Genomic DNA, 24,984 nt, shown 5'->3' on the forward strand with positions numbered 1-24,984 from the left:
CCAGATAAACATCAACTGATGAGTGGATAAAGATGTGGTTTTTTTTTTTATACAGTAGAGTACTACTCTGCCAGAAAAATGATGAGCTTCAGACATTTGTAGCTAAATGGATGCACCTTGAGTTCGTACTCTTGAATGAAATAAACCGGATACACATGTTTAAATGACTCATTGTTTCTCTGGTGTGAGAAACCGAAAGTGGAAATAAGGACTGAAAAGTATAATGGATGTTGGGAAATGGGATGAAAGTGTTCACATGGGAAGGGGAACAAGGGAGGAGGGAGGTAGAAAGGGAAGAACAAAAGTGAGAATAGAAGGAAAAAATGGAAACAAAGCTTTTGAACGCAGGGAGGGGAAGGGGCTAAAATTTATTTAGAAAAGAGAGACCTGGTGCATGCACACAGTCCTTCACAATGCCCCGTTTTTTGTTTTTTGTTTTTATAAACTAGTCTCCTTTAATACCTTTATTGTGATCATTTTTATTTGCAGTTCATTTTCTTGAACTTTTAGAATGAGGTGGGAAAAGCACTTTTTTTCTGGTACTGGGAATTGAATTCAGGACCTTGCACTTGTCAGGCAGGCATGGTGCCACTGAGCTATATCCCCTGCCCAGAAAAGCACTTTATAAAAACCCTGAACTATTACTCTTCAATGAAAGAAATTTGAGAAACAAAAGTTATTTCCACCCAGCAGTTGCCTAAGACAAAAATTATGTGGCATTCTTCCCTTTTTTCTATTTTTCTTCCAATCTAGTCTGCTGGCACATCCTGTCCTACCTGCTTTTAAAAAACATTTCAAATGCAGTCATTTCTCTCCAGCTCCAGGCCATCTGGGCCAGCTCAGCATTGTCTCACCTGGTTTATTACACTAGCTAGAATTGTGTGGTGGCCATTGGCCATCTGTTTTCCTTTCACCCCAGCATTCAGAAGCATTCTCTTAGAACCAGTCAGAGCCTGTTGGTCCTTTGTGTAAAGTCCACCAGTGCATTCTTGTAACTTTACATAGGATCTAACGCCCTGTTCCATGTCAGTGTCCCTCCCCACTCCCACCTCATACCTCATTGTCGTTCTGCTAGTCCTTGAAAATATTACAGCCTAAAGGAAATACTCATTCCTCTAATTACAGCACTTGGGACACCAGATGTGTGGACTTTCACATCAAGCAGTTCTCCAGTTCACTGTGTACACCACTTGGGTGTCCCATAGTTCAATTCTGACATTACCAAGAGCAGCCACAGGCAGGGCTCAGTCCCGTAGTCTACTCTTACTGGAAGAACCAGTCTCTTCGTTACCCGCAATTTACATCAGACTTGGCTAGAGATCAGGAGTTCCCGCAACCTACTGTGTTAGTCAGCTTTCTATCACTACAACAAAATACCCCAGATAGTCACCTCATACAGAGATAAGGTTTATTTTGGTTCATAGTTTTAGAGGTTCTAGCCCATGTTCCGTTGGTTCCTTTGCTTTGGGCCTATGGCAGGAACATATTGCGGAGCAGAGCTGCTCACTTCATGTCCAAAAAGCAGAGAGGATGGGGGCCAGAGTCCCATATTCCTTTTCTGAGGCACGTCCCCCATGACCTAAAGAACCTGCTCCCATAAGGCTCTGCCTATTAAAGATAGTGCCACCCTGGGAACCAAATGTTCAACACACGGTCTTTGGCATTAAGGCAGTAAGACCCAGATGAAACACCCATCCATACAGCTTGGTCTGGCATTTGGGCTTGGCACACAAGATTGGTCTTCCAGTCTACAGGCACAGTCTTCTGTGGGGGAAGAGGGTGGTGCATTTTCAGGACTTTAGAGGCCAGTTTTTCATTAGCTCTTAAACATAGCTGTAGTTGGTCTGGTTTTGCTTGGGTCACTGTGGCTTTGCTTGATGCCTGGGAATGGTCACTGTTTCTGTTCACTTGTCCTGCAGGTGCAGAAGGCCTCAGGGTGGAGTTTGACCGCCAGTGCTCTACAGAGAGACGCCATGACCCTCTCACAGTCATGGATGGCGTCAACAGGATCGTGTCCGTGCGGTCAGGTGAGGAAGGAGGTTGGACAGGGTGCAGCCTTGGCCTCCATAGAAGGAACTGGCAACATTTTTAGGACAGCCTGCTGCTGCTTCAGTCTATGGTAGCTTTAAGGAAGGCACAATAAGCTCTGTCACTGTGAAATATGATTTTATTTTTCTCTTCCTAGTATTTTACTAATATAATCATCCATGTTGTATGTGCTTCACCCTGTGGGTGGACAGAGCTCCTGAATGACCTGCATGAGATCTGGGCCTTGTTGGTGTGTACTTATCCTCATCCAGACAGTTGGAGAAGGGGGCCGTAAGATGTCTGAGAGTGTGGGACCTGGGGAGGCACAAGTTGGCAAGTCACAGAGCTGTCTGTCTAGTTTTGGTTTTTTGAGGCAGGATCTCGTGATGTAGTTCAGTCCAGCCTTGACCACAGCATGTAGCCCAGGCTGGCCTTGTACTCACTGTTGTTGCTATTTCGGTAGTGTAGAGCTTGTTGAAAGGAATTTGTGTTTAAGTGATTGCTTTGAGGACTTGGCTCTTGGAGAATTCTGTCCACATGTTGGGGGGAGTCCTGGGACAGACAGGAAGCATTGTGTGCTGGCTCTGCTTGGCCGTTGCTCCCTGTCGTCAAGTGGGGGTAAGGACCCCATCGGTAGGACTATGAGTTGCTACACATCTGGGCGCTTCAGAGCTGTCTGTGCAGGGCATGTGTGTGGCTTTTCCGACCTCTTTATTCTTTATCTGGAGCAAGAGGCAGCAGGCTTTCTCTACGAGGGAAGGCCAGGTGGTAAGCGTGCGAGGCTCTGTGGTCCACGTGCACTCGCAGTCATTACTGCTCACGTAGACTGTTTGTCAGCGAGTGGGTGTGACTGTCCCAGGAAAACGTTTTGCTCATGCGGCTAATGAAGTCCCTGGTTTGAAGCTTTGGATGATGTGATATTGTCTCCACAAACACAGGTTTTTCCGGCACCTTGGCAAAGATCTGTTGGCATAGTCTCAGTGGTGCTGTTAAATGTGACAGGTCATTCTGCTTCGGGCAGGAAGGCTGTCAGGCCAGTCCTGTGCTTCTTCACAGAGCCTTCTCTCCAGCTCTGATAATTTGCTTTGTATTTAGAGAGTTTGACATGGATTGAAGCTATACCCCCAGGGTGTGATTTTTCCAACAGGCCGAGAGTGGTCCGACTGGTCCAGTGAGCTGCGGATCCCAGGGGATGAGCTGAAGTGGAAATTCATCAGCGATGGGTCTGTGAATGGCTGGGGCTGGCGCTTCACAGTCTATCCCATCATGCCAGCTGCAGGTAAGGGAGGGCTGTAGCCAGCACAGTTTGATGGCCGGGCAGCGGAGGTGTTTTTTGTTTAGTAACTTTGATTTGCCTTCTTTGGTGTGCCTGGAGAAAACATTGGCAGAGGCCCTGTTGAGGCAAGGATCACTCCACAGAGAGCCGCCTCAGCCCCCCACTCTAGGGTCCTGGCACTGTGTTTTCACCCTATGGGGGATTCTTTTTTTTTTTTGTACCGGGTATTGAACTCGGGTCTTTGCACTTGCAAGGCAGGCCACCAAACCGCTGAACTAAATCCCCGGCCCCTATGGAGGATTCTTAACGCTGTTGGGTTAAGGTTAAAGTATCAGTGTAGGGGTGTGGCTCATGTGACGTGGACAGCGGTGCTGTGGGCACCTCTCTTACTGGTATGTGCCAGGCAACCTGGTCAGACTTGTGTGCATCTCCCATGTCACATCCAAGGACATTCATAGTGCTCCTTCACAGGCCCCAAGGACCTCCTGTCTGATCGCTGTGTCCTCTCCTGTCCATCAATGGACTTGGTCACATGTCTCCTGGACTTCCGACTCAATCTCACCTCCAACAGAAGCATCGTCCCTCGCCTTGCAGCCTCACTGGCGGCATGTGCACAGTTGAGTGCATTAGGTAATGATGATGCCTTCATAGTCAGGCCTGCCTCACTGGCCAAAGGAAGTGGTCAAGCTTCTGACATTTCCTTTCTGCTTATTGCAGCTGCCAGTCACAGAATGTGGGCCCTTCAAAGACTGAGGAAGCTGCTCACAACGGAATTTGGGCAGTCAATTAACATAAACAGGCTGCTTGGAGAAAATGATGGGGAGACAAGAGCTTTGGTAAGTACAGTTTTTAGACATTGGACCCTTTGGTGTTACAGTGTTGCATTATCATTTAAGCCAGTGAATCACTGAATAGAGCTGGGAAATTTCCCCTGGGCACAGGAGGCCTTTGTCTTTGTCACATCTAGACTTTTTCTTAAATTGCTGTGCATATTGAGTTCAGGCTGAACTTGGGTTTTCTGAATATCAATGTGTAATGGCTCTGAAGTAGGATGGTGTTTGTTGGAGTCTGCAACCGTCTGAGTGGCCACACCCCACAGTGTGATGGATGAGGTAGTTCCCTATCCTTCATGCATTGGGATCAACAGGAGCGGCTGCCGGGATGGTTCCCTGAGAGCAGCTTTGCTGAAATTGAGACCAAATATTCTGAGACAAACATTCCTGCTCTTCGTTTTTATTGTAGTGCACTTATCCTTTTAGTTTTTTTCCTACTTGAGAATTTCAGTAAGCTTTATTTTAGTTTTTATAAGTACACTTTTGCAGTACATAAGGGTTACCTTTCAGTTGGTGCATGTACCTGACATGTCTTAATTCTGTTTTCATTCCTTTCCCCTCCCCTCAAGAAGCATCTTTTAAGGGGGAACAGTATTAAAATAACGAAACCTTTGGCTCATGAGAACAAAACAAACTGGAAGTGTACCTGCATTTTGAATTCTACAACAGAATATTGTCTTACTGTTTTTAAGAGTTTTACAGGCAGTGCTCTTGCTGCTTTGGTGAAGGGGCTTCCAGAAGCTTTGCAGAGGCAGTTTGAATATGAAGATCCTATTGTGAGGGGTGGCAAACAGCTCCTCCATAGCCCCTTCTTTAAGGTAATGCTTGACTTACTTTTAAGGTGGTGGGAGACACTGGGAACTGTGCAGGGTACTGTGTTCTAGGTCTCTTTGAAGGTGGATGTTGACTATTTTGCTCAAGTTGAATATAAAAAAGCTCAATAAATGATTTTGTGATTTGATGCTTTATACCGTAAGCCATTATCTAAGTATTAGCATGCTTTGAAATATGCAAGTTCTCGTTAGTTGACATAGGCAACAAATGCAGTGTTGTAGCAGTTGTTGGATCTGAGGTCCTGTGCTTATAGTCCATCTCTAGGAACTGTTAGGACAACCACATCCCCCGTGGGTAAGGAGGAGCTGCTGAACAAGCATCCTCAGAGACCCTGGGGTTGTGGCTTACGACAAGGTGGAATATTAGTGCCTTCCCCAGTGACGTATGATTTTAAATGTTTGGTGGCTATAGGTACTTGTAGCTCTTGCTTGTGACTTGGAACTGGATACTCTCCCTTGCTGTGCTGAGACTCACAAGTGGGCTTGGTTCCGACGGTACTGCATGGCCTCCCGTGTTGCTGTGGCCCTGGATAAGAGAACATCATTGCCCCGTTTGTTTCTTGATGAGGTATTGCGCATTATTTTAGAATCACTTTAATAGTGCAGAAAAATTTAAAAAATTTAGGTATAGTACAAAAAGATACCAATATTATGAGATGCAAAAAAGCTTTCTTCTGCCAAGAACTATCAGTAAAAAAAACAAGTGCAAGTAAGAGAACTGATACTGTGAATTTCAATGAAAGTTTATTTTTAGTAAACTAAGGACGTAATGATATCCTTTTCGGCTTTTAATGTCTTAGTCCTGATATAACATATTGATTTTTACTTATTCGTGATGTTAATGTTGGTACTCCCTCATACTGCCTAGGCAGGAATTCTTCCTGTCTTCTCATCTTAATATTTGTTTTATTCTTGATATAAGTATTTGAACCATAACCTCATTGTAATATTGTCTAGGTGGCTAAGAAAATTCGTGAGTTAATGGCAGACAGCGAAAACATGGATGTTCTCCATGAGAGCCATGATGTTTTTAAAAGAGAGCAAGATGAACAACTTGTGCAGTGGATGAACAGGTTGTTATATCAGAAACAAGATATGATGTTGCTTATGAGAGAAAGAGCTTTCAGGTGCAGTTCTTTCCCAACGATTTCTTACTGTTCATTGTAGGCGACCAGATGACTGGACTCTCTCTGCTGGTGGCAGTGGAACCATTTATGGATGGGGTCATAATCACAGGGGGCAGCTTGGAGGCATTGAAGGCGCAAAAGTTAAAGTTCCCACTCCTTGTGAAGCTCTTGCAACTCTCAGGCCCGTGCAGTTGATTGGAGGAGAACAGACACTTTTTGCTGTGACAGCTGATGGGAAGGTAAGGGTGCATTTTTGGTCTCAGACTGCCTTAAAGACCAAGCCAGTTATAGTTGGGTGTTGTGCTTGATTCTTGTGCACGTGAGTGATCTGTACCGAGATACTACTACAAGATTAGTAGCACTTTTGATATTGCTGGAAGCAAGTAAAGTTCTAAATATTTCTGTATAGTCTTAAGATGTATTCTATTTTATTTTGTTTTGGTACCGGGGATTGAACTCAGGTCCTTGTGCTTGCAAGGCAGGCGGTGCAACCACTGAGTTAAATCCCCAGCCCACTTAAAATGTATTTTATAACTTTGAATATGTTTTATTCTGAAGCACGTCATATATACAAAAGTATTGCAATTTTTGTTTGCCAGTCTTTTATTAGATGGATTCTCTTCTTGTTTACTATTGATTGTAAATACTCTTTTGAGAAAGTACACAAGTTGATGTGTAGAAGTAGCTGATGCTTTTATATGAGCTTTAGGCCTGGTGTTCATACTGTTTTCTTTCTAATGCTATTTAAAATTTTTAATAATATTTTCTTTATAGAGAGCCTTTATCTACAAATAAACTTTATTCCCTTTTTTCTAGTTTAACTCTGTTGAGATCTTCCTACTGGGTGGGTGAAAGAGAACAAGTCATGCTTGGGAATTGGGTATAAACTAAGGCAGGCACGGGCCTGGCACGTTTGTGTGTGGGTTTACACTGGAGGAAGCGCAGTGAAGGGATATTTTGCACATTTTTTATTAGATGAAGGATATTTCTGTTCATGAATGGATAAAGAGGAATATCCTGTTTCTATTCATGAATAGATGTTGATTTCTGTCACGCTGCAGTTTTTAAAATGTTCCTTCATGGACATTTTCTCCTTTAGTGGTTTAAGACAGTGAATTAGTTAGGGATTTCCGCATATTAAACAAACTTGCCTTCTTTAGATAAGCCCAGCTTCATTAGGAAATGTTTTATGTATTTTTTAATTTATATTTGTGAGTATTTTGTTTAAGACTTGGGGGAAGATCCATATTTATGATGTCTTCGTATAATGTCCCCAGTATTATACTCTCCTTGTTTGGTTGTGATACTGTGTCATCCGTTTAACTTTAAGAAATACATTATTTTGGGCTGGGGATAATTTAGCTCAGTGGTTCTGCCGCCTGTCTCCCAAGTGCAAGGACCTGAGTTCCATCCCTAGTACCGAAAAAAAGAAAAGAAATACATTATCCACCCCCTCCCCCCGTCGAACTCAAGACCTTGCTCTTGGGAGGCAGGCAGGGCACCACTGAGCTAAATCCCCGGCCCCTGTCTCACTGTTTTTCTGTGTCTAGACTCAGAGGTGGCGCAGCTTGTGACCCCAGCTCAGAGCCTCTTGCCAGGCTGTAGTCGTCTTCTTGTTTCTTGTGGACTGTTGTCCCTTGGGAGCTGTTGGAAGAGGCTGCTTCACTTGGTTCACGCTTTGCCGTGTGCCATTAGAACATCTCATAGCATGGCAGCTACTTTCGTCAGCACAAGCACAGGAGAGGGTAGCGAAGCGTAGCGAGATGGAAATTCCTCGAGACAAGTCCTTAGGTGCAGCCCACATTCAGAGAAGAGGGTGTGGTGTGCAGGCCGGAAGCAGGAGTCGTTGGGAAGTGTGCAGAGGCTGTGTGGTATCTTGCAACTCTGAAAGCAACAATAGACATAATGTACATGAGTAAAGGTGGCTGGTTCTAGTAGAATTGCATTTGTAGAAACAGATGATGGACCTGATTTTGTCCAGGGGCTCTAATTTGCCAACATTTGATACATGTTCTGGTGTATCAAATTTTCAGCTGACAGTTACTTTCAAATAGTCAACTAAAGGTTTTATTTTGTATTGGCTTTCATTGTTACTGATGGGATACCAACAGTCAGACCATTGTCCCCCCCCCACCAAGTCTTTGGCTGCTTTGATGATAGCCGGGTGTGGTGGTACACGCCTGTAATCTCAGCACTTGGAAGGCTGAGGCAGGAGGATCGCTGTGAGTTCGAGACCAGCCTGGGCTACATAGTGAGTTCTGGGTCAGTCTCAACTATATAGTGAGACCCTGTCTCAAAAAAAAAAAACAAAACCAAAAAACCAACAAAAAAACATTTGATGATGTACAGTTTTACTCCTGTGTGTGTGTGTGTGTGTGTGTGTGTGTGTGCACATGGAAATCTCCACACATTCTTCCCAGTTTTTTTTTTTTTTTTTTTTTTCTGGGATACTCTGAGAGTTTGTCTTTTAACAATTCTGATAGCTTCCCAGACATTGTTTTTTCAAATATTGGCTTTTCCCATATTCTCTGTGTGATCTTTACCTGCAACTGATTGGTGTTGGATAAGCTTTTTCCTTTCTATCTCTGTACCTTCTTTCATATTTCCTCTTGGCTTTGTCTTTTTCTGTGTATTCTGGGTAATTTCTTTAGATTGATCTTTCGGGTTTTTAAAATTTTTTTATTTTTTTGTGCTGGGGAATCAAACTCAGGACCTTGTGCTTGTGAAGCAGGTGGGCAGAACCACTGAGCTAAATCCCCAGCCCCATCTTTCAGGTTTCTAATAATGTGCTGTTTAATAATTTGAGTTTTGGATTTCAATTTTTTTTTTAAAGTTTCTGGGAGCTTGGGCATTCTTTTAAGCTTTTATCTCTTTAGATATAATTTCTATCGGTCGTCACTTAGGATGTGGTGTAAAATTTTAAACTATGAGGTTACCATATTCCATAGAATTTACATAGAAATTATTTGGGCCAATTTTGAAACCACTGATCCATGGAGAATTTATAAGCCTGGGCCTTTAGTTGCCAACCTAAGGTATTATAAGTTTTCTATCTGAGGATTGTAGTCCACAGGTAGCATAGGTTCGGACTGAAAACAAACCTGAGGATCAGTTTTTATGGTTATGAATTCTTCTGGAAAATTCATTGCTTCTCATTCAGTGCTAGATTCTGAAAGGTGACTTTCTTATTTTTCACTCCAGTACTGCACACTGAAGGTATTTCACTTTTCTATAGAGTCTTCTTTGACATCGGCACCTTACTCCCACACCCCTGCCCTGAAATCTCCAAAACCTTCTCAGAGGAAACTGAATTCAGTCATGTTTTCACCTAAGTTTTAGATTCATTTCCTGTTTTAGCCTTTGCAATTTCCTTACTCTGTGTCAGTGCAGAAATACATTTGAAAAAAGTCCACAACGGCATTTCTCTCCTGAGGCATGTTTGCCATGCATTTAGAAATAGCAGTCTGATTCTTTCCTCCCTAATTGATGATGAAGATGTTTTGTGTCCCCAAACAGTTTCCATTTAGAGTGAAAAGATGGTGTTTTCTAAGTGCTTCCTTGCTGAAATACTAATGTATTTGTAGTTTTTCTATAGGGTATTTCTGTGGGTTTCAGGGATTTACATGTAGAAGATAATAAAATCTTTTTAATTTTCTTGATGGTAATTGTAGTTAGTATTCTAGAAGTAGAAAAAGCTTCTAGGGAAAATATCTTATTTTTATTTTATTATTATTTGTTTGTTTGAGAACAGGGTCTTGCTGTGTAGTTCAGGTTGGCCTTGAACTCTCTGTGTAGCCCAGGCTGGCCTCAAACTCATGGTAGTTCAGCCTCAAAATCTTCAAAATGCATAACTTTGTTATTTCTAATAGTCACATAAATTTTTCCTTTGTTTTTAGGGCTTTGATAGAGCATATGCATATTAGCCAGCTTTCTGACACTATAATGGAATGCCTGAAACAGTGACCTATAAGAGAAAAGGTTTATTTAGATCACAATTCTAGAAGTCCCACTCCAGGATCAGCTGCACCCATTGATAAGGGACTCCAGAGTGTCAGATGGCGGTTGTAGGGAGCATTTGGTGAAGCAAACTGTTCACCTCCTGAAATAAAAAGAGTCTAGCAGACAGGAGAGTCCTACAGGCCCTGTCAGGGACATGCCACTAGCCTTCACTGTCCCGGGATTCTATGTTCCAGTAGTACCACCCTGGGGGACATTCATCCAATTACAGCAGTGTACAAAGTCTTACATTTTCCTTGATTTTTTTTGGGGGGGGGGCGATACCAGGGATTGAACTTGGGAACTTGGGCTTCCAAGGCAGGCAGCGGCACCACTGAACTTCTTTGATTTTTTTTTTTTTTTAAGTTTAATCACATTATGGCAAAAATGTCTAAGTTGGATGTGGTGGCACATTTCTGTAATCTCAGCTACGTGGGAGGTTGAGACAGGAGAATTACATGTTTGAGGCCAGCTTGGACAGGTTATTGATACCCTCTCTGTAAATAAAAAATAAAAAGGGCTGGAGATAAAGGTTGGTGTTACAGCACCCCTGGGTTGAATCCATAGTAGCTCCCCCGCAAAGAAGGCCAGAGCACTGTTTAGAATAATAAGAATACTAAGATGAAAATCTGATATTGCTGTTATTTTTTTTCTCATTGTAGCTGTATGCCACTGGCTATGGTGCTGGTGGCAGACTAGGGATTGGAGGGACAGAGTCAGTGTCTACTCCAACATTGCTAGAGTCTATTCAGCATGTGTTCATTAAGAAGGTGGCTGTGAACTCCGGAGGAAAGCACTGCCTCGCTCTTTCTTCAGAAGGAGAAGTTTACTCTTGGGGTGAGGCAGAAGATGGGAAGTTGGGACATGGCAACAGAAGGTACTGTGTGAAAATGGAATTTTCATTATTACATTTTCCTTTATTTTAATGCTGGTCAAGGATATTGGCACTTTATTTTTCAAAACAGCATTTACATAATCTACTCAGGTAATGTTTATGAGTCATTGGCCAGGAACAAGTTGACAATGCCAGTCTGTGGGTTTGCCCGTATGACTACTGTTTTAGGAGAAAAAGAGTCAGTGCTGAGTTGTGTTTTTTTTTTTTTTTTTGGTATGGGGCAAGGCAGGCGGAAGCACTGAGCTAAATCCCCGGCCCAATGCTGGGTTTTTGAGTTATATATATTAAGTTTCTTTGACCTTCTCCCCCAAATGATTCACTTAACTCACATTTAGCGTTTTATGTAACATGCATAATACTAAAACTAAATACAGAAAACATGGCAGGAGTAAGGGGGAAAGACATAACCAGACATACCAGTTTTTAAACAAAGGAACCAAACCTACTTATTTAAAAAAAATCAGTAGCAACTACCAGCCAAGTGAGAGTAACAGAGACCTTTCCTATCTTAGAAATAACTTAAACAATTAGACAAAATACAAAACAGTTTTAATGACATTGCATATCAGGCAGTAATGTACAGTATGCCCTGAGAAATGGGAAACAGACAAGGCTAGTTCAGAAACTTTCTGCAGTAGCACCTGCTGTGCCACAGGAAGAAGAAACCCAGGAAAATCATAGAAGGCTCCCATAGTATAGAGGAGACAGAACTGGAAGTCCAAGGATATCAGTACATCCAGATATACAGAGAACTCCAGACAGCTGCAAAGCCACAAACCACAATCATCTGTGTGAGGTCAAGGGACAAGCTACCCAAAAGGATTAGAACAGTCCCCAGAGCTCACATAGAATATGAGATAAAGCTCCCAGAAGAAGCCTCATGATTCAAGGCATTAGAGTGGTAAAAATGGTGTTGCTTAGTAACTGGGGAAAAATAGCACACCATTAATTATTGCTGTGATCATATCACCACAAGACCTGAGACAAATTGTTAGTAAATAAAGAATCACAGAAATCAAAGCTTAGGCATATTTTTGTGACTACAAATAAATCAATCCCCTAACAAGGTAAACTACAATACCCAGTTTCTATTATCAATGTGCAGAAAACCAGAACACAATCCAAATGAAGAGAAAAACTGGTCAGTTAAAACTGATCCAGAAATGATACAGTGGTAGATGAGAACTTCTTTAAAACAATTTTAACCACATGCCGTATTTTCAAGAAGTTAGAAAGAAACTTGAACATATTAGGTAGAGCCTGGAAGATATGTAAATGCCTAAACCAAAGCCTTAAAGATAAAAAATGCAATGTCAGAGATGACAAATACATTGAATGGAATGAGTGGTACATATTTCATGGGAGAAAACATGAAGGCACAACAGTAGAAACTACACAGAGTGAAACACAGAGAAAAAGAATACACCAGTGAACAGAACACCAGTGAGCCATGGAAAACCTCAGCTGGCCTATTACGTGTACAGTTGGAGTCACCAGAGGAGGGGAGATGGGGGATTTTGAAGAGATAATGACTGAAAAATGTTCTAAGTGGATTAAAAGTATTCATCGACATATTCAGGAAGCTTAAAGACCCTAACCAAAAGAAACATTGGGTGAGGGGACAAAGGTAAGATGAACAGAGAGAACAGTCTTTAAAAGCAGCTATGGGTTGGGGTAGGAGTGAGTGGACAGAGTAAACTTACAGGCTAAGGGTGTATTGCACATGCTGTAAGCAACCACTAAAAAAAGCAGTTAGTAAAATCATAAAACATAAGCTTTTAATCCAAAAGAAAGCAAAAAAGGAGAGAATGTGGTGGTAAAGAACAGATAAAACAAAGAGAAAACAAATGTGGATTTAAACCTTGATATATTAATAACATCAAATGAAATGATGTAAACATTCAAAAGTCAGAGATTGTCAGAATGGAAAATAATATGTTGCCTGAAGTGATACTACTTTAAATAGAGAAGTATAAATATTGATAGGCTAAAATTTAAAAAAATGGGAAAATAGGGCCAGGGATTTAGCTCAGTGACACCGCACCTGCCTCACAAGTATGAGGTCCTAAGTTTGATCCCTGGTACCCACCCCCAAAAGGGGAAAATAAATGCTAAGATAATACTACTTAAAAGAAACTGGAATGTAATATCATGCAAGGTAGATTTTACAGAAAAGAATATTGAGATGAATTAAAAAGGCAGTTTCTTGATGACATAGTTCATCAAAGGGACATAATAATTAAATAAATATTCATTTCAGCACCTAATGATAGATATTTCAAATGCATGAAATTTTATTTAATTAATTTACTTTTGGTACTGGGAATCGAACTCTGGTCCTTGCACTTGCGAGGCAGGTGTGGCGTCACTGAGCTAAATTCCCGGCCCCTAATGAGAATATTTTTTAAAAAACAAATAAGCTTAAAATCATGGAGGAGTATTTGTATATATGAACAAGAAGATTCATTGTTAATTTGCTGTTTATCCCCAAATGTGTAGGCTCAACACCTTCAAAGACTCATTCTGTCTGACATGAGGCTTATTTTAAAGCTACAGGAGCCATGGCTCCTGTGGTATTGGTATTATGGGGTAGCAGTAGTGCAGTGTGCAGAACAGGGAGTCCAGAAATAGATGAATGTAGAAAAGATAACACCATTTCCAAAAGTGCAGAATCAATTCATTGGAGGAAAGATAGTCTTTTCCATGATGGTTTGGAATAAGTGAATAACCATATGGTGAGAAATGAACTTAAATTTACACCTTGTACCATACCTAAGCATTAATTCAAAATGAATAATAGTAATCAGTGTAAAATTTTAAAATTTCCAGAAGAAAACATGGCTGAAGACCTTTGTACCCCTAGGTCAGACAAAGATTTTTTCAGATAGAACTCTAAAACTATGACTCATTTTAAAAATATGATGAATTGTGTTTTATACCAATTACTGGATTCTTTTTTTTTTTTTGATACTGGAGATTGAACTCAGGACCTTGAGCTTGCGAGGTAGGTGGCAGAACCGTTGAGCTAAATCCTCAGCCTTTATTTTACACAAATTATGACCTGTTCTTTGAAAACTATTTGAAGAGATTGAAAAGGCATTTCATAGGAATCATATAATCTGATGAAGGCTCGATACCCACAATATATGAAGTTTCAGAATTCAGTGACAGGTTTGTTAACCTTGCTAGTTACCTAGCACTCCAGACGTTCAGGACCAGCCTGGGCCACATAGTGAGACCTTGTCTCAAAAAAACAAAAAACAAACCCAACTTCTTAAATGAATCTTTGTTTCAATAAAGGGCCAGGTAACAAATATTTTAGGCTTTGGATTTGATATTTTTTAAAATAACTCATTAGGTATGAAATTTTGGGTTCAGGTCTGAATAGTTCTTAGGGACTGGCTTAATAACTTCTTGGTTGAGAAGGTGTGTCTTGAGAGTTGCGCACTGACTAAGTGAGCAAGATACAGAAAACATTGTGTTTAATATGGCTAAGAAGATTTAAGAAGAAAAGTGCATTTCAGTTCTGGTCGGTGTCGTTCCCTGCAGTCCGTGTGACCGTCCTCGTGTCGTCGAGTCTCTGAGAGGAATTGAAGTGGTTGATGTTGCTGCGGGTGGAGCCCACAGCGCCTGTGTGACAGCAGCTGGTGACCTGTACACGTGGGGCAAGGGCCGCTACGGCCGCCTGGGGCACAGCGACAGTGAGGACCAGTTAAAGCCAAAGCTGGTGAGGAGTCGCCACAGTGGACGGGGCAGGCCCAGGTCTGAGCGGCTGTGTGCCCCAGTGTTGAAGTGGGGGGCGGGGCTGCTGTGGTCACACGCCACAAGCATGCCCCAGTTATATGCCCTTCACTTTGGTGCTTATGATCCGAGGCTCGTTGTTGACAAGTAGGATTTCTTTCTGATGGAAATAACCGTCTTGGCATATATTCTTTCCATGGGTCAGTTAAATAGGAGAGTATTTGAAATATCCTTTCATTTATACGGTTGACCCTTGAACAAGAGTTTGAACTGTGTGGGTCTACTTACATTGCAGAACTGGAGGAAGGGTTTGAAAAATGGTTCTCTGGTGAACTATGTAACCTAGAAATAACCAAAAGGTTAAGAAAAAGACATGAATGCATAAAATATATGTACATAATAGTCTATGTTATCATTCACTACCATAAAATGTATACAAGTCTATTATGAAAAGTTAAAATTTTGGGTGCAGATGTAGCTCAGTGGTAAAGCACTTGGTTAGCATGTACCTGTATGAGGCCCTGGATTTGCTCACCAGCACTGCAGAAAAAGGTTGAAATTAATCAGAAAACATACACATGCGCTCACATCCTGAACAGGGCACCATTTGAGGTTGAGAGAAATGTGATCAAGCAGAGTTACAGCATTCAGTCATAGCTGCATAGTACTTATTGTAGTATGTACTGCACTGCTGTGGCAATTTTGTAGCTGTAGCCATTACAGTGAGCTCAAGTATTGTGTGGATCTGTTTAAAACATGATGCTGTCATCTACAAGTGAATAGTTCATCTATCCTTTTAACTATATCTCATAGTGAAAGGTGATCTCTCATGACTCTCGTTTTACTGTAAAATATGAGTAACATAAAAATACATGTTAACCATTTAAGTTACAGTAAGGCTTCTGGTCAATGGTATTAGTAGTTAAGTTATTAGGAATAGTAAATTGCATGTGGTATTTTGCAGGGGATTCATTAGCTCACTGGCACCATTCCTGCCTTGCAAGGGCAAGGTCCTGAGTTTAATCCCCGGTACACACCCCCCTCCCTCCAAAATTATATATATATATATTTGTTTTGTTTTGTTTTGTTTTTTGTTTTTTGTTTTTTGTTTTTTGTTTTTGTTTTTTTTTTGTTTTTTGAGCCAGGGTCTCACTCTGTAGTTGAGACTGGCCTGGAACTCACTTATGTAGCCCAGGCTGGTCTCAAACTTACAGCGATCCTCCTGCCTCAGCCTCCCGAGTGCTGGATTACAGGCGTGCGCCACCACGCCCAGCCTATATGTGGCTTTTTAACAATTCTCCCATGTTGTTTAAGATTTTGGCAGGAATGGACTGGAGAGGAGGGTGGGACAGTCCTGGGGATTAAATCCAGGGGCCTTTCTATTGAATTACATCCCCAGTCCTTTTCATATTTTTAATTTTGAGACAGGGTCTTACTAAATTGCTCACTTGCCCAGGTTGGGCTTGAATTTGGAATCCTACTACCTCAGTTTCCCAGAGTGCTGGGATTATAAGCATGCACCATCATGCCTAGCTAAGAGATAACTTTAATGATAAATATTTTGTACCTAGGAAAATGTTTTGGCTTCTAGAAAGCCTGGTGTCTTCTTGCTAATAAGGAGTGAATGAGCAGCCTTCATGGTGGTACAGGGTTGGCTTTCAAGACATTAATAACCTGCTTCCTACTCTTTAGATTTGTATAGTTCAAATAGAGGAAGGTGTTTTCTGTGTTGTCTCTTAAGATTATTAAAATTACCTGGATGTTTATGAAGGCTTAAAACAGGTACAGTCACAAAGAAAGAGTGTCAGCATTTACAAGCCTTCGTTAGGTGGGTTGTCTAACCTGGGTCCTTTTTCTCCGAAGGTGGAGGTCCTGCAGGGCCACCGTGTGGTAGACATTGCCTGTGGCAGTGGTGATGCCCAGACCCTCTGCCTCACGGATGATGACACCGTCTGGTCCTGGGGTGATGGGGACTACGGCAAGCTTGGCAGAGGAGGCAGTGATGGCTGCAAAGTGCCCATGAAGGTATTTTCCATTTTCACAGCCTTGGATCCACCATTGTTGCCTCCCTCTCTGTGCTTCTTGGGAGCATTTTACCCTTATCTTTACCTCCTTTGCAGAAAATGTATTGGGTAATTGGGTAAAATGTGAATGAATGACCTAAAGGCTTGCCTCAAAGGAGAGCTGCTCACATCATGGTGGCCAGAAGCAGAGGCAAGGAGGGGTCAGGGAGGGAGGCACACTCCTCCAGACTAAGTCCCATGACCCACTTCCAAACAGATGCCACCTCCTAACAGCACATTTAGCTGTGGATTCACCAGTGGACTAATCAGATGATGAGTACAGCACCCTCACGTCCCCTCCCCTTCCACAAGCCCCACCTCTAAGCACATGAGGCTTCTGCGAGCCGTTCCAGGTCTGGACCATACCACAGGCATCCCACGAGCAGCCAAGAGCAGCAGCTGTGTGGCGCCCTAAGCCTGCAGGCCTGGGATAGGGTCCACTACATTGTTCCACGTGGGCCAATCGACTAGGCAGTTTCTTAACTTTGTCAGACTGAATTTTGCCTTGTAAGTGGGTGGTTTAGATTAAAAGAATTGATGTTTTGGGTCACTTACCTGTAGTTTTGTGGCCTACAGCACATAGCACTGCAAGTGTAGTTGGGATGCTGTGCATACACTGGGGAGCATGGGGCTGGTAGGCAAAACCAGAGCCCAGCAAGTACAGGTGCAGAGCAGAAAGCCCTACGGTGCCCAGGGGTCACTCAGGTGGGGAGAGTAGAGCCCAGCCTTTAGTTTTTCTTCCTGAGGTTGTGCTGCCCAGTGCAGTGAATATTGGCCACATGAAACTGTTTAAATCAACTGAATTTAAATAAAATTAAAATTCATACCCCCAGTCCCACCGATATGCTCAATAGCTACATAAGGCTCAAGATGGCTTCCTTTTCCCATGTTTTTTTTTTTTTTTTTGGTACAGGATCGAACTCTGGACCTTGCACTTTCGAGGCAGGTGGTGGCACCACTGATCTAAATCCCTGGCCCCTCCTTTTGCTTTTGTCTAGTACAGGTATATGGTGTTCTAGCCACACTGTATGTTACAAAGGGTTTCCACATTTATGAAAGAATGGGCTGGGTGTACGTCTTTTGCTAAGAAAGACTTGATACGATGGCTTCATCCTTTCAAAGACTGAACTACTTATTGAGTGTTGGACGGGCTATAGAAGGACATAACTAGCCGTTGTGATGGGCCTGGAGGTGGGAGAGATTTAAGAGAATGAATTTTTAATTAATCTAAATTAGACATTAAGTACTAGCATGCAAGTATTAGAACACTCACAGAAAAAATAACAGCAGAGTTTGCTGGGTAGGGAGAAGTGGCGAGTAGGAAAGCGAGGGCTGGGTATGGAGATTGCCCTCTAGGTACACTGGAGTGGAGGCGCAGCACAGGCCTGCACCACCCAGAGCACGCAGACCCAGTTGACCTGGGCAGGTGGACAAGACCCAGGTGCCCAGCCATCCCTCCTCTGTTGCCTGTTGCCCCTGTCTGAGGTCTGTTGGGGTCTGAGGAGGGATGGAGAATATGTCTCTAGTCAGGCTTGGGAGAAGCTTGCAGCTTCTCTGGTGAAACGCCCCTTCCTGGTGCCAATACAGCATACCTGCCTGTAGTCCACTTTCTGAGGGTGCTTTGGTTAAGTAGAATATAATTTAGAGTTGACCTAACTATTCTTACAGGTACTGGTTTTCAGAATTCCTGCTGGATATAGTTGTGTCTCCTTGCAATTGCAGGAGTCGGCAGTGCTCTTGGTGGAGTCCGTCTAATTGGACCGTTCTCTCTCTAGATTGATTCTCTCACAGGCCTTGGAGTGGTTAAAGTGGAATGCGGGTCCCAGTTTTCGGTTGCTCTTACAAAATCTGGAGCAGTTTATACTTGGTAAGATTCTGTTTATTTATTTAGTCACACCAGAACCACATTTTTAATTGAAGCTGTATTAACTGCCTTTCTATAGACTGCAGCATAACTTTTCTGTGGCAAGCTTTTTTGCATGCAAGCATTTGGGGCTTACACCAGGAGGGTGACAGAGTGGAAACAAGATGATGTCCTTCTCCTCTGAAACCTGTGCTCTCTGTGTGTGTAGGGGCAAAGGTGATTATCACAGGCTGGGCCATGGATCTGATGACCACGTTCGAAGACCTCGACAGGTCCAAGGACTTCAGGGGAAGAAAGTCATTGCCATTGCCACTGGTTCCTTGCATTGTGTGTGCTGCACAGAGGATGGTATGCCGGGGCCCCAGTGCTTCACAACTGAGGGCTGTAAATCTGAGGGGGCTCTTTGGGGACAGTTGTGTTGTAAAGACCAGCAGTGCCAGGGGTTTTGCTGTGTACTGAGGGTCCATCTGGTAGACAGAGTTTTGGACCCATTGTCTTCAGTCCTGAGTGCCACACCTGTGAATAGAGACTGTGGCTGCAAGGAAAGAGCTGACAGAGCTGGCTGCAGTGTGGCCCTCAGACTGGTGGGGACCTGGGTCATAGACTGGGTGATGCGCATGGCACCGTGTGCAGAACTATGCACAAACTGTGACCCATGCTGAAACCTGCTTTCCTCTAGGATGAGTTTAGTGTTATAAACTGGGTCACAGTAGACATGGGTGTGCTGGTATCTCTATAATATGCTGGCTCATTCTTTCAGGAATATATTGAGAAATGATATAGAAGGGTCAAATGGTATCTATTTTTAGTTTCTTGAGGAACCTCCATACTGATTTCCTTAATGGCTCTACTAACAGTGTAGTAATGGTTGCTTTTTCTCAGTCATTTGTATTCTTGACGATAACCATTCTGACTGGGGTGAGATAGAATCTCAATTTTGATGCATTTCCTTGATGGCTAAAGAGGTTGAACATTTTTTGACATACTTAATAAATGTTTGGCTGTTTGTATTTCTCCTCTGGAGAAGTGTCTACTCATTGGCCCATTATTAATTTGGTTAATTGCTATTTTTTTAGTTATTGATCCAAAAGAGTAAGCTGGCAAAGATTTCCTTTCATTCTGTAGGTCTTCACCTGTCCGTTATCATTTCCTTTGCTGTGTAAAAGCTGTGTAATTTGATGTGGTCCTCTTTGTCAACTCTTGCTGTTATTTCTTGTGCTATTAGAATCCTATTGAGAAAATCTTGGCCTGTGCTTAAGATTTCAAGAGTTTACCCTGTGTTTTCTTCCAGCAGTTTCAAAGCTTCTGGTCTTATACTTAGGTCTTTAATCCATTTTGAAGTGATTTGCATACAGGATGAGAGACAGAGTCTAGTTTCAATTTTCGCATATGAGTATCGGACTCTTTTGTCAAGAACCTGATGGCTGTAGCTGTGTGAGTTGTTTCTGTGTCCTCCATTCTGTTCCATTGGTCTGCGTGTCTGTTTGATGACTGTGTATCTGTTTGATTACTATGGCTGGGTGGCGTGTTTTGAAGTTAGGTAATGTGGTGCCTCCAGCCAGCAATTTATTTTCTGCTCGGAATTTCTTTAGCCAGACCTGGGTTTTCCATGTTTCTGTGTGAATTTTAGGATTATTTTCCTAGTTCTTTGAAGGTCATTGGTATTTTGATGGTGATTGAATTGAATCTTTATTCACTTTCAGTAATACGGCCATTTTAACAATATTTATTGTGCTGATCCATGAACACAGAGAGTCTTCTTACTAGTGCCTTTTTCAGTTTCTTTCAGTGTTCTGTAATTTTTTTTGTTTGTTTGTTTGTTTTTTTGTTTTTTGAGACAGGGTCTCACTATGTAGTTGAGACTGACCTTATGTAGCCCAGGCTGGTCTCAAACTCACAGCGATCCTCCTGCCTCAGCCTCCTGAGTGCTGGGATTACAGGTGTGCGCCACCATGCCCAGCCAATGTTCTGTGATTTTTGTTGTAGAGATCCTTTGTCTCTTTGGTTAGGTGGATTCTAGGTATTTTATTTTAGAGTTTTTGTGAATGGAATAATTGCCTGATTTCTTTCTCTGTAATTTGGTATTGGTATATAGAAAAGCTGTTGATTTTTGTGTCCTACTGAATTTGTTTATCAGATCTAAAAGGCTTGTGATAGGATCGTTTTGTCTTTTTTTTTTTTTTCTATGAGACAGTGTCTTGCTATGGAGATCAGGCTGGCCTCAGACTCATGGCAGTTGTGACCCAGCCTCCCAAGTGCAAGGATTACAGGCATGCTCTGCAGCTGGCTGGTAAGAGTTTTTAGGATCATCTGCATAAAGGTTCATACCACTTGCAAATGGACACAGTTTGACTTTTTCCTTTCTTGTTTATATCTGCTTTATTTCTTTCTCTTGCCTAATTGCTCTGGCTAATCAAATAACTATAGTGAGCACAAGTGGTGATAGTGGACCATGTGTCACTCTTGATTTTTAAAAAATTTTTGGTACTGGGGCTCAAACTCAGAATCTTGCTCTTGTGAGGCAGGCAGCAGAACCACTGAGCTAAATCCCCAGCCCTCATTCTTGATTTTGAGGAAATACTTTAGGTTTTTCCTCCATTCATTACGATGTTTTATACAGGCTTTATTATGTTGCAATAAGATCTTTCTGTACCTGTTTTCTTCAGAGCTTTTATCATAAAAGGTTGTTAATTTTTGTCAAAGATTTTTTTCTACATCTATTGAGATGATCATATGATTTTTATTCTTGCTTATATTGGAATGTGTTTATTTCTCTTTCATTGCTGAAGGATGGATTCACTGGATATAGTAATGTAGGCTGGCAGTTACTTTCTTTCAGACCTTGTAATACATCATTCCATGCCTCCCTGGCCCTGGTCCTTGGGGTTTTTACTGGGAAATCTGCTGTTACTCAGATGGGTTTGCCTTTATAAGTGATTTGACATATTTGTGTAGCAGCTTTCAATATTTTTTCTTTGTTCTGGTCTTCTTTGGGGTTCTGGGTGTGCATATCTTTTTCAAGATTTAGGACATTTTCTATTATTTCAGAGTAGATTTTTTTGGGGGGGTACTGGGGATTGAACTTGGGACCTTGTGCTTGTGAGGCAGGCAGTGGAACCAATCACTGAGTAGATTTTTTATGCATTTATTTTGTATCTCTTTCTTCATCTATTCCAACAAGTCAAAAATTTTGTCTTTTAATCATATCCTAGAGTGGCAATTTTTGCTCATAATTTTTCCATTTATTTTTTTTCTGTATTACTGTCTAAATGTAATAGTGCTTACCTTATCTTTAAGCCCATTTTTTTCTGTCTTCTGTATGCCATAAGCTATTAGTAAAGCTGTCTACTGAGTTTTAAAATTTGATTTATTCAGCTTTTCATTTTCAAGATGTCTATTTTGTTTGTTTTTTGTTTCCAGAATCCGTCTCTGCTAAAATGCTCATTCATAGTTTGAGTTGTTTTTATTTTATTCAATTCTTTTTTCTTTTTTGGTACCAGGTATCGAACTCGGGTCCTTGCATTTGTGAGGCAGGCAGTGGAATCACTGAGCTATATCCTGTGCTTATTTTTATTATTATTTTTTATTATTCAGTTCTTTATTTGTGTCCTCTTTAAGGCCATTGACCATTTTTTTTTTTAATTGAGTTTATTGGTACATTTAGGGATACAGTACAGTTACATTCATTGTTGGGATCATGTACCTTTACATGGCAAGTCTTGATTCTCATTTTTTTCCCCTTACCTCTGCCCTCCCTTCACCCCCTCCTCCCCTCCCCATCTACAAACACTTTATTTTCATCTTTTCATTCTCTCACATTTTTTTCTTTTCCCTTTTTGTTCTTCCCCTACGTATCACACCTTCCCTACACCTTTAGCTCCTTTCCTCCCATTTCTAAATGTCAGTAATCTTATTAGAATCTTATGCATTGTTGCAGAATATTCACACCAGGGAAACTATTTGGTATTTACACATGTGGGACTTATTTATTTCACTTAGGAGTATATCTTCAATATGTATCCATTTTCCTATGAATGAATCTATTCTCTCGCTCTTTATGGCTGAGTAATATTCCATTTTATAGAAAAACCACAACTTCTTTATCCAGTTTCCAACGGATGGGCAAATAGGTTGTTTCCAAGATTTAGCTATTACAAACTGTGCCGCTATAAACATGGGTGCACATACTTCTCTGTGATATGATTCTTTTAGTTCTCTTGGAAAGATACCCAACAGAGGGATGGCTGGGTCAAATGGAACCTCCAGTCCAAGCTCTTTGAGGTATCTCCATATTGATTTCCATAGTGGTTGCACTAGTCTGCACTCCCACCAACAATGGAGGAGGGTTCCTTTCTCCCCACAACCCCGCCAACATTTGTTATTGTGTGATTTCTTGATAGCAGCCATTCTTTGTGGGGTGAGGTGGAATCTCAGTGTTGTTTTCATCTGCATCTCTCGAATGACCAGTGATGTGGAACATTTTTTCATATATTTTCTTGCTGCTTTCACTTCTTTGTATGAGAAATGTCTGTTCATTTCGGATGCCCATTTTTGGATCGGGTCTTTATATTTGGGGGGACTGATTGTTTTGAGTTCTTTATATATCCTTGATAATAGTCCTTTGTCTGAGGTACAGCTGGTAAAAATTTTTTCCCACATTGTAGATTGTCTCTTAGTTCTGCTAATGGTTTCTTTTGAAGTACAGAAGCTTTTTAGTAAGATGAGATCCCAGTTGTTGATTCTTTCTGCTAGTTCCCGTGCTACTGAGGATTTGTTCATAAAGTCTTTTCCTATACCAATGTCTTCCAGAGTTCTGCCTAACTTACTTTCCAGCAAGTTTAATGTTTCTGTTTTAATATTTAGATCTTTAATCCATTTGGATTTTAATTTAGTGCATGGCGAAAGATAAGGGTCTAATTTTAATCTGTGACAGGTTGATATCCAGTTTTTCCAACACCATTTATTAAAGAGGCTATCTTTCCTCCACTGAGGATGGTGAGCTCCTTTGTCGAAGATGAGGTAGCTGAGTACATCTGCATTTGTTTTTGTGTCTTCCAGTCTGTTCCATTGATCCTCAGGCCTATTTCTTTGCCAGTACCATGCTGTTTTTATCACAGTGGCTTTGTAGTATAGTTTCAAATTGGGAATTGTTACACCTGGTGCCATGTGACTGTTGCCTATAATGGCTTTTGCTATTCTAGGTCTCTTGTGGTTCCAAATGAATTTTTGGATTCTTTTTTCTAGTTCTGTGAAATATAGTGTTGGAATTTCAATTGGCATTGCATTGAATGTATATAGCAGTTTTGGTAGTATGGCCATTTTCACTGTGTTGATTCTTCCTATCCAGGAGCAGGGGATATCTTTCCATTTTTTTATATCCTCTTCGATTTCTTTTTTCAGAGTGCTGTAGTTTTCAGTGTAGAGATCTTTTGTTTCTTTTGTTAGATTGATTCCTAGATACTTCATTATTTGGATGCTATTGTAAAAGGAATTTTTTCCCTTATTTCTCTTTCTGTCTGTCTGTTATTTGTGTATAGAAAGGCTATTGATTTTTGGGTATTCACGACCATTTTTTTTAAGGCTTTAAAATTTTTTTATTAGTACATAATTACTATGCGTAGTAATCACATTCATCATAGGGAATTTGTACCCTATGTATATTAATATGTCTTAGTTATTTCTTTTCCCATTCACCTCTACTGTCTTTAACACTTTTTCCCCTCTCTGTTTACAGAACCTTTATTCTCATTTTCTTCTTTCCATTCTTTGTTTTGTTTTGAGACAGGGTCTTACTATGTAGTTGAGACTGACCTGGAACTCACTATGTAGCCCAGGCTGGTCTTAACTCACAGCGATCTTCCTGCCTCAGCCTCCTGAGTGCTGGGATTACAGGTGTGCACTACCATGCCTGGCCATTTTTTGTATTTTTAATTCTTTTCCTTCCTCTTCACCCCTCCTTCTTCTTCCCATTTGAACAGTGTTCTTCGCACTTCCCAATATTTGTCCTCCATTTTGCTCCTTATTTATCCCTTGGGTTTCTTACACTAGAGAATGCAATATTTAAACTTGTGTGTCTTATTTATTTAACTTCAAAGTATGGTCTTGAGGTGCGTACATTTACCTACAAATGACTCATTTATCCTTCTTTATGGCAGAGTAGTTAGTAGTCAGTACTCCATTGTTTATAAATACCACATATTCTTTATCCACTCATCTGTTGATGGGCACATAGGCTGTTTCCAAGATTTAGCTATTATAAATTGTGCTGCTGTAAACGAAGTTATACTTGTAACAGTATGGTATGATGCTTTTAACTCTTTTGGGAACT

The 24,984-nt window shown here is 41.4% G+C and overlaps 1 protein-coding gene across 6 annotated transcripts in view; it reads left to right on the forward strand.

Moving 5' to 3' along the window:
* The window catches only part of Herc2 (HECT and RLD domain containing E3 ubiquitin protein ligase 2), a 189,282-nt gene that overhangs the window by 145,153 nt on the left and 19,145 nt on the right, over window positions 1–24,984 (forward strand). For all 6 annotated transcript variants that reach the window (XM_010612947.1, XM_010612945.3, XM_033761041.1 and 3 more), the window contains 13 exons: window positions 1,920–2,027; window positions 3,176–3,307; window positions 3,776–3,934; window positions 4,022–4,140; window positions 4,830–4,955; window positions 5,383–5,538; window positions 5,928–6,043; window positions 6,138–6,336; window positions 10,756–10,970; window positions 14,538–14,715; window positions 16,593–16,754; window positions 18,568–18,659; window positions 18,865–19,004. In XM_010612947.1, coding sequence (XP_010611249.1) covers window positions 1,920–2,027; window positions 3,176–3,307; window positions 3,776–3,934; window positions 4,022–4,140; window positions 4,830–4,955; window positions 5,383–5,538; window positions 5,928–6,043; window positions 6,138–6,336; window positions 10,756–10,970; window positions 14,538–14,715; window positions 16,593–16,754; window positions 18,568–18,659; window positions 18,865–19,004 — 1,902 coding nt within the window. The remainder of the gene's footprint in view (window positions 1–1,919; window positions 2,028–3,175; window positions 3,308–3,775; window positions 3,935–4,021; window positions 4,141–4,829; window positions 4,956–5,382; window positions 5,539–5,927; window positions 6,044–6,137; window positions 6,337–10,755; window positions 10,971–14,537; window positions 14,716–16,592; window positions 16,755–18,567; window positions 18,660–18,864; window positions 19,005–24,984) is intronic.

Source organism: Fukomys damarensis, unplaced genomic scaffold (assembly GCF_012274545.1).
Source record: "Fukomys damarensis isolate Sample0158 unplaced genomic scaffold, DMR_v1.0_HiC HiC_scaffold_7, whole genome shotgun sequence".
NCBI classification, from domain to species: domain Eukaryota; kingdom Metazoa; phylum Chordata; class Mammalia; order Rodentia; family Bathyergidae; genus Fukomys; species Fukomys damarensis.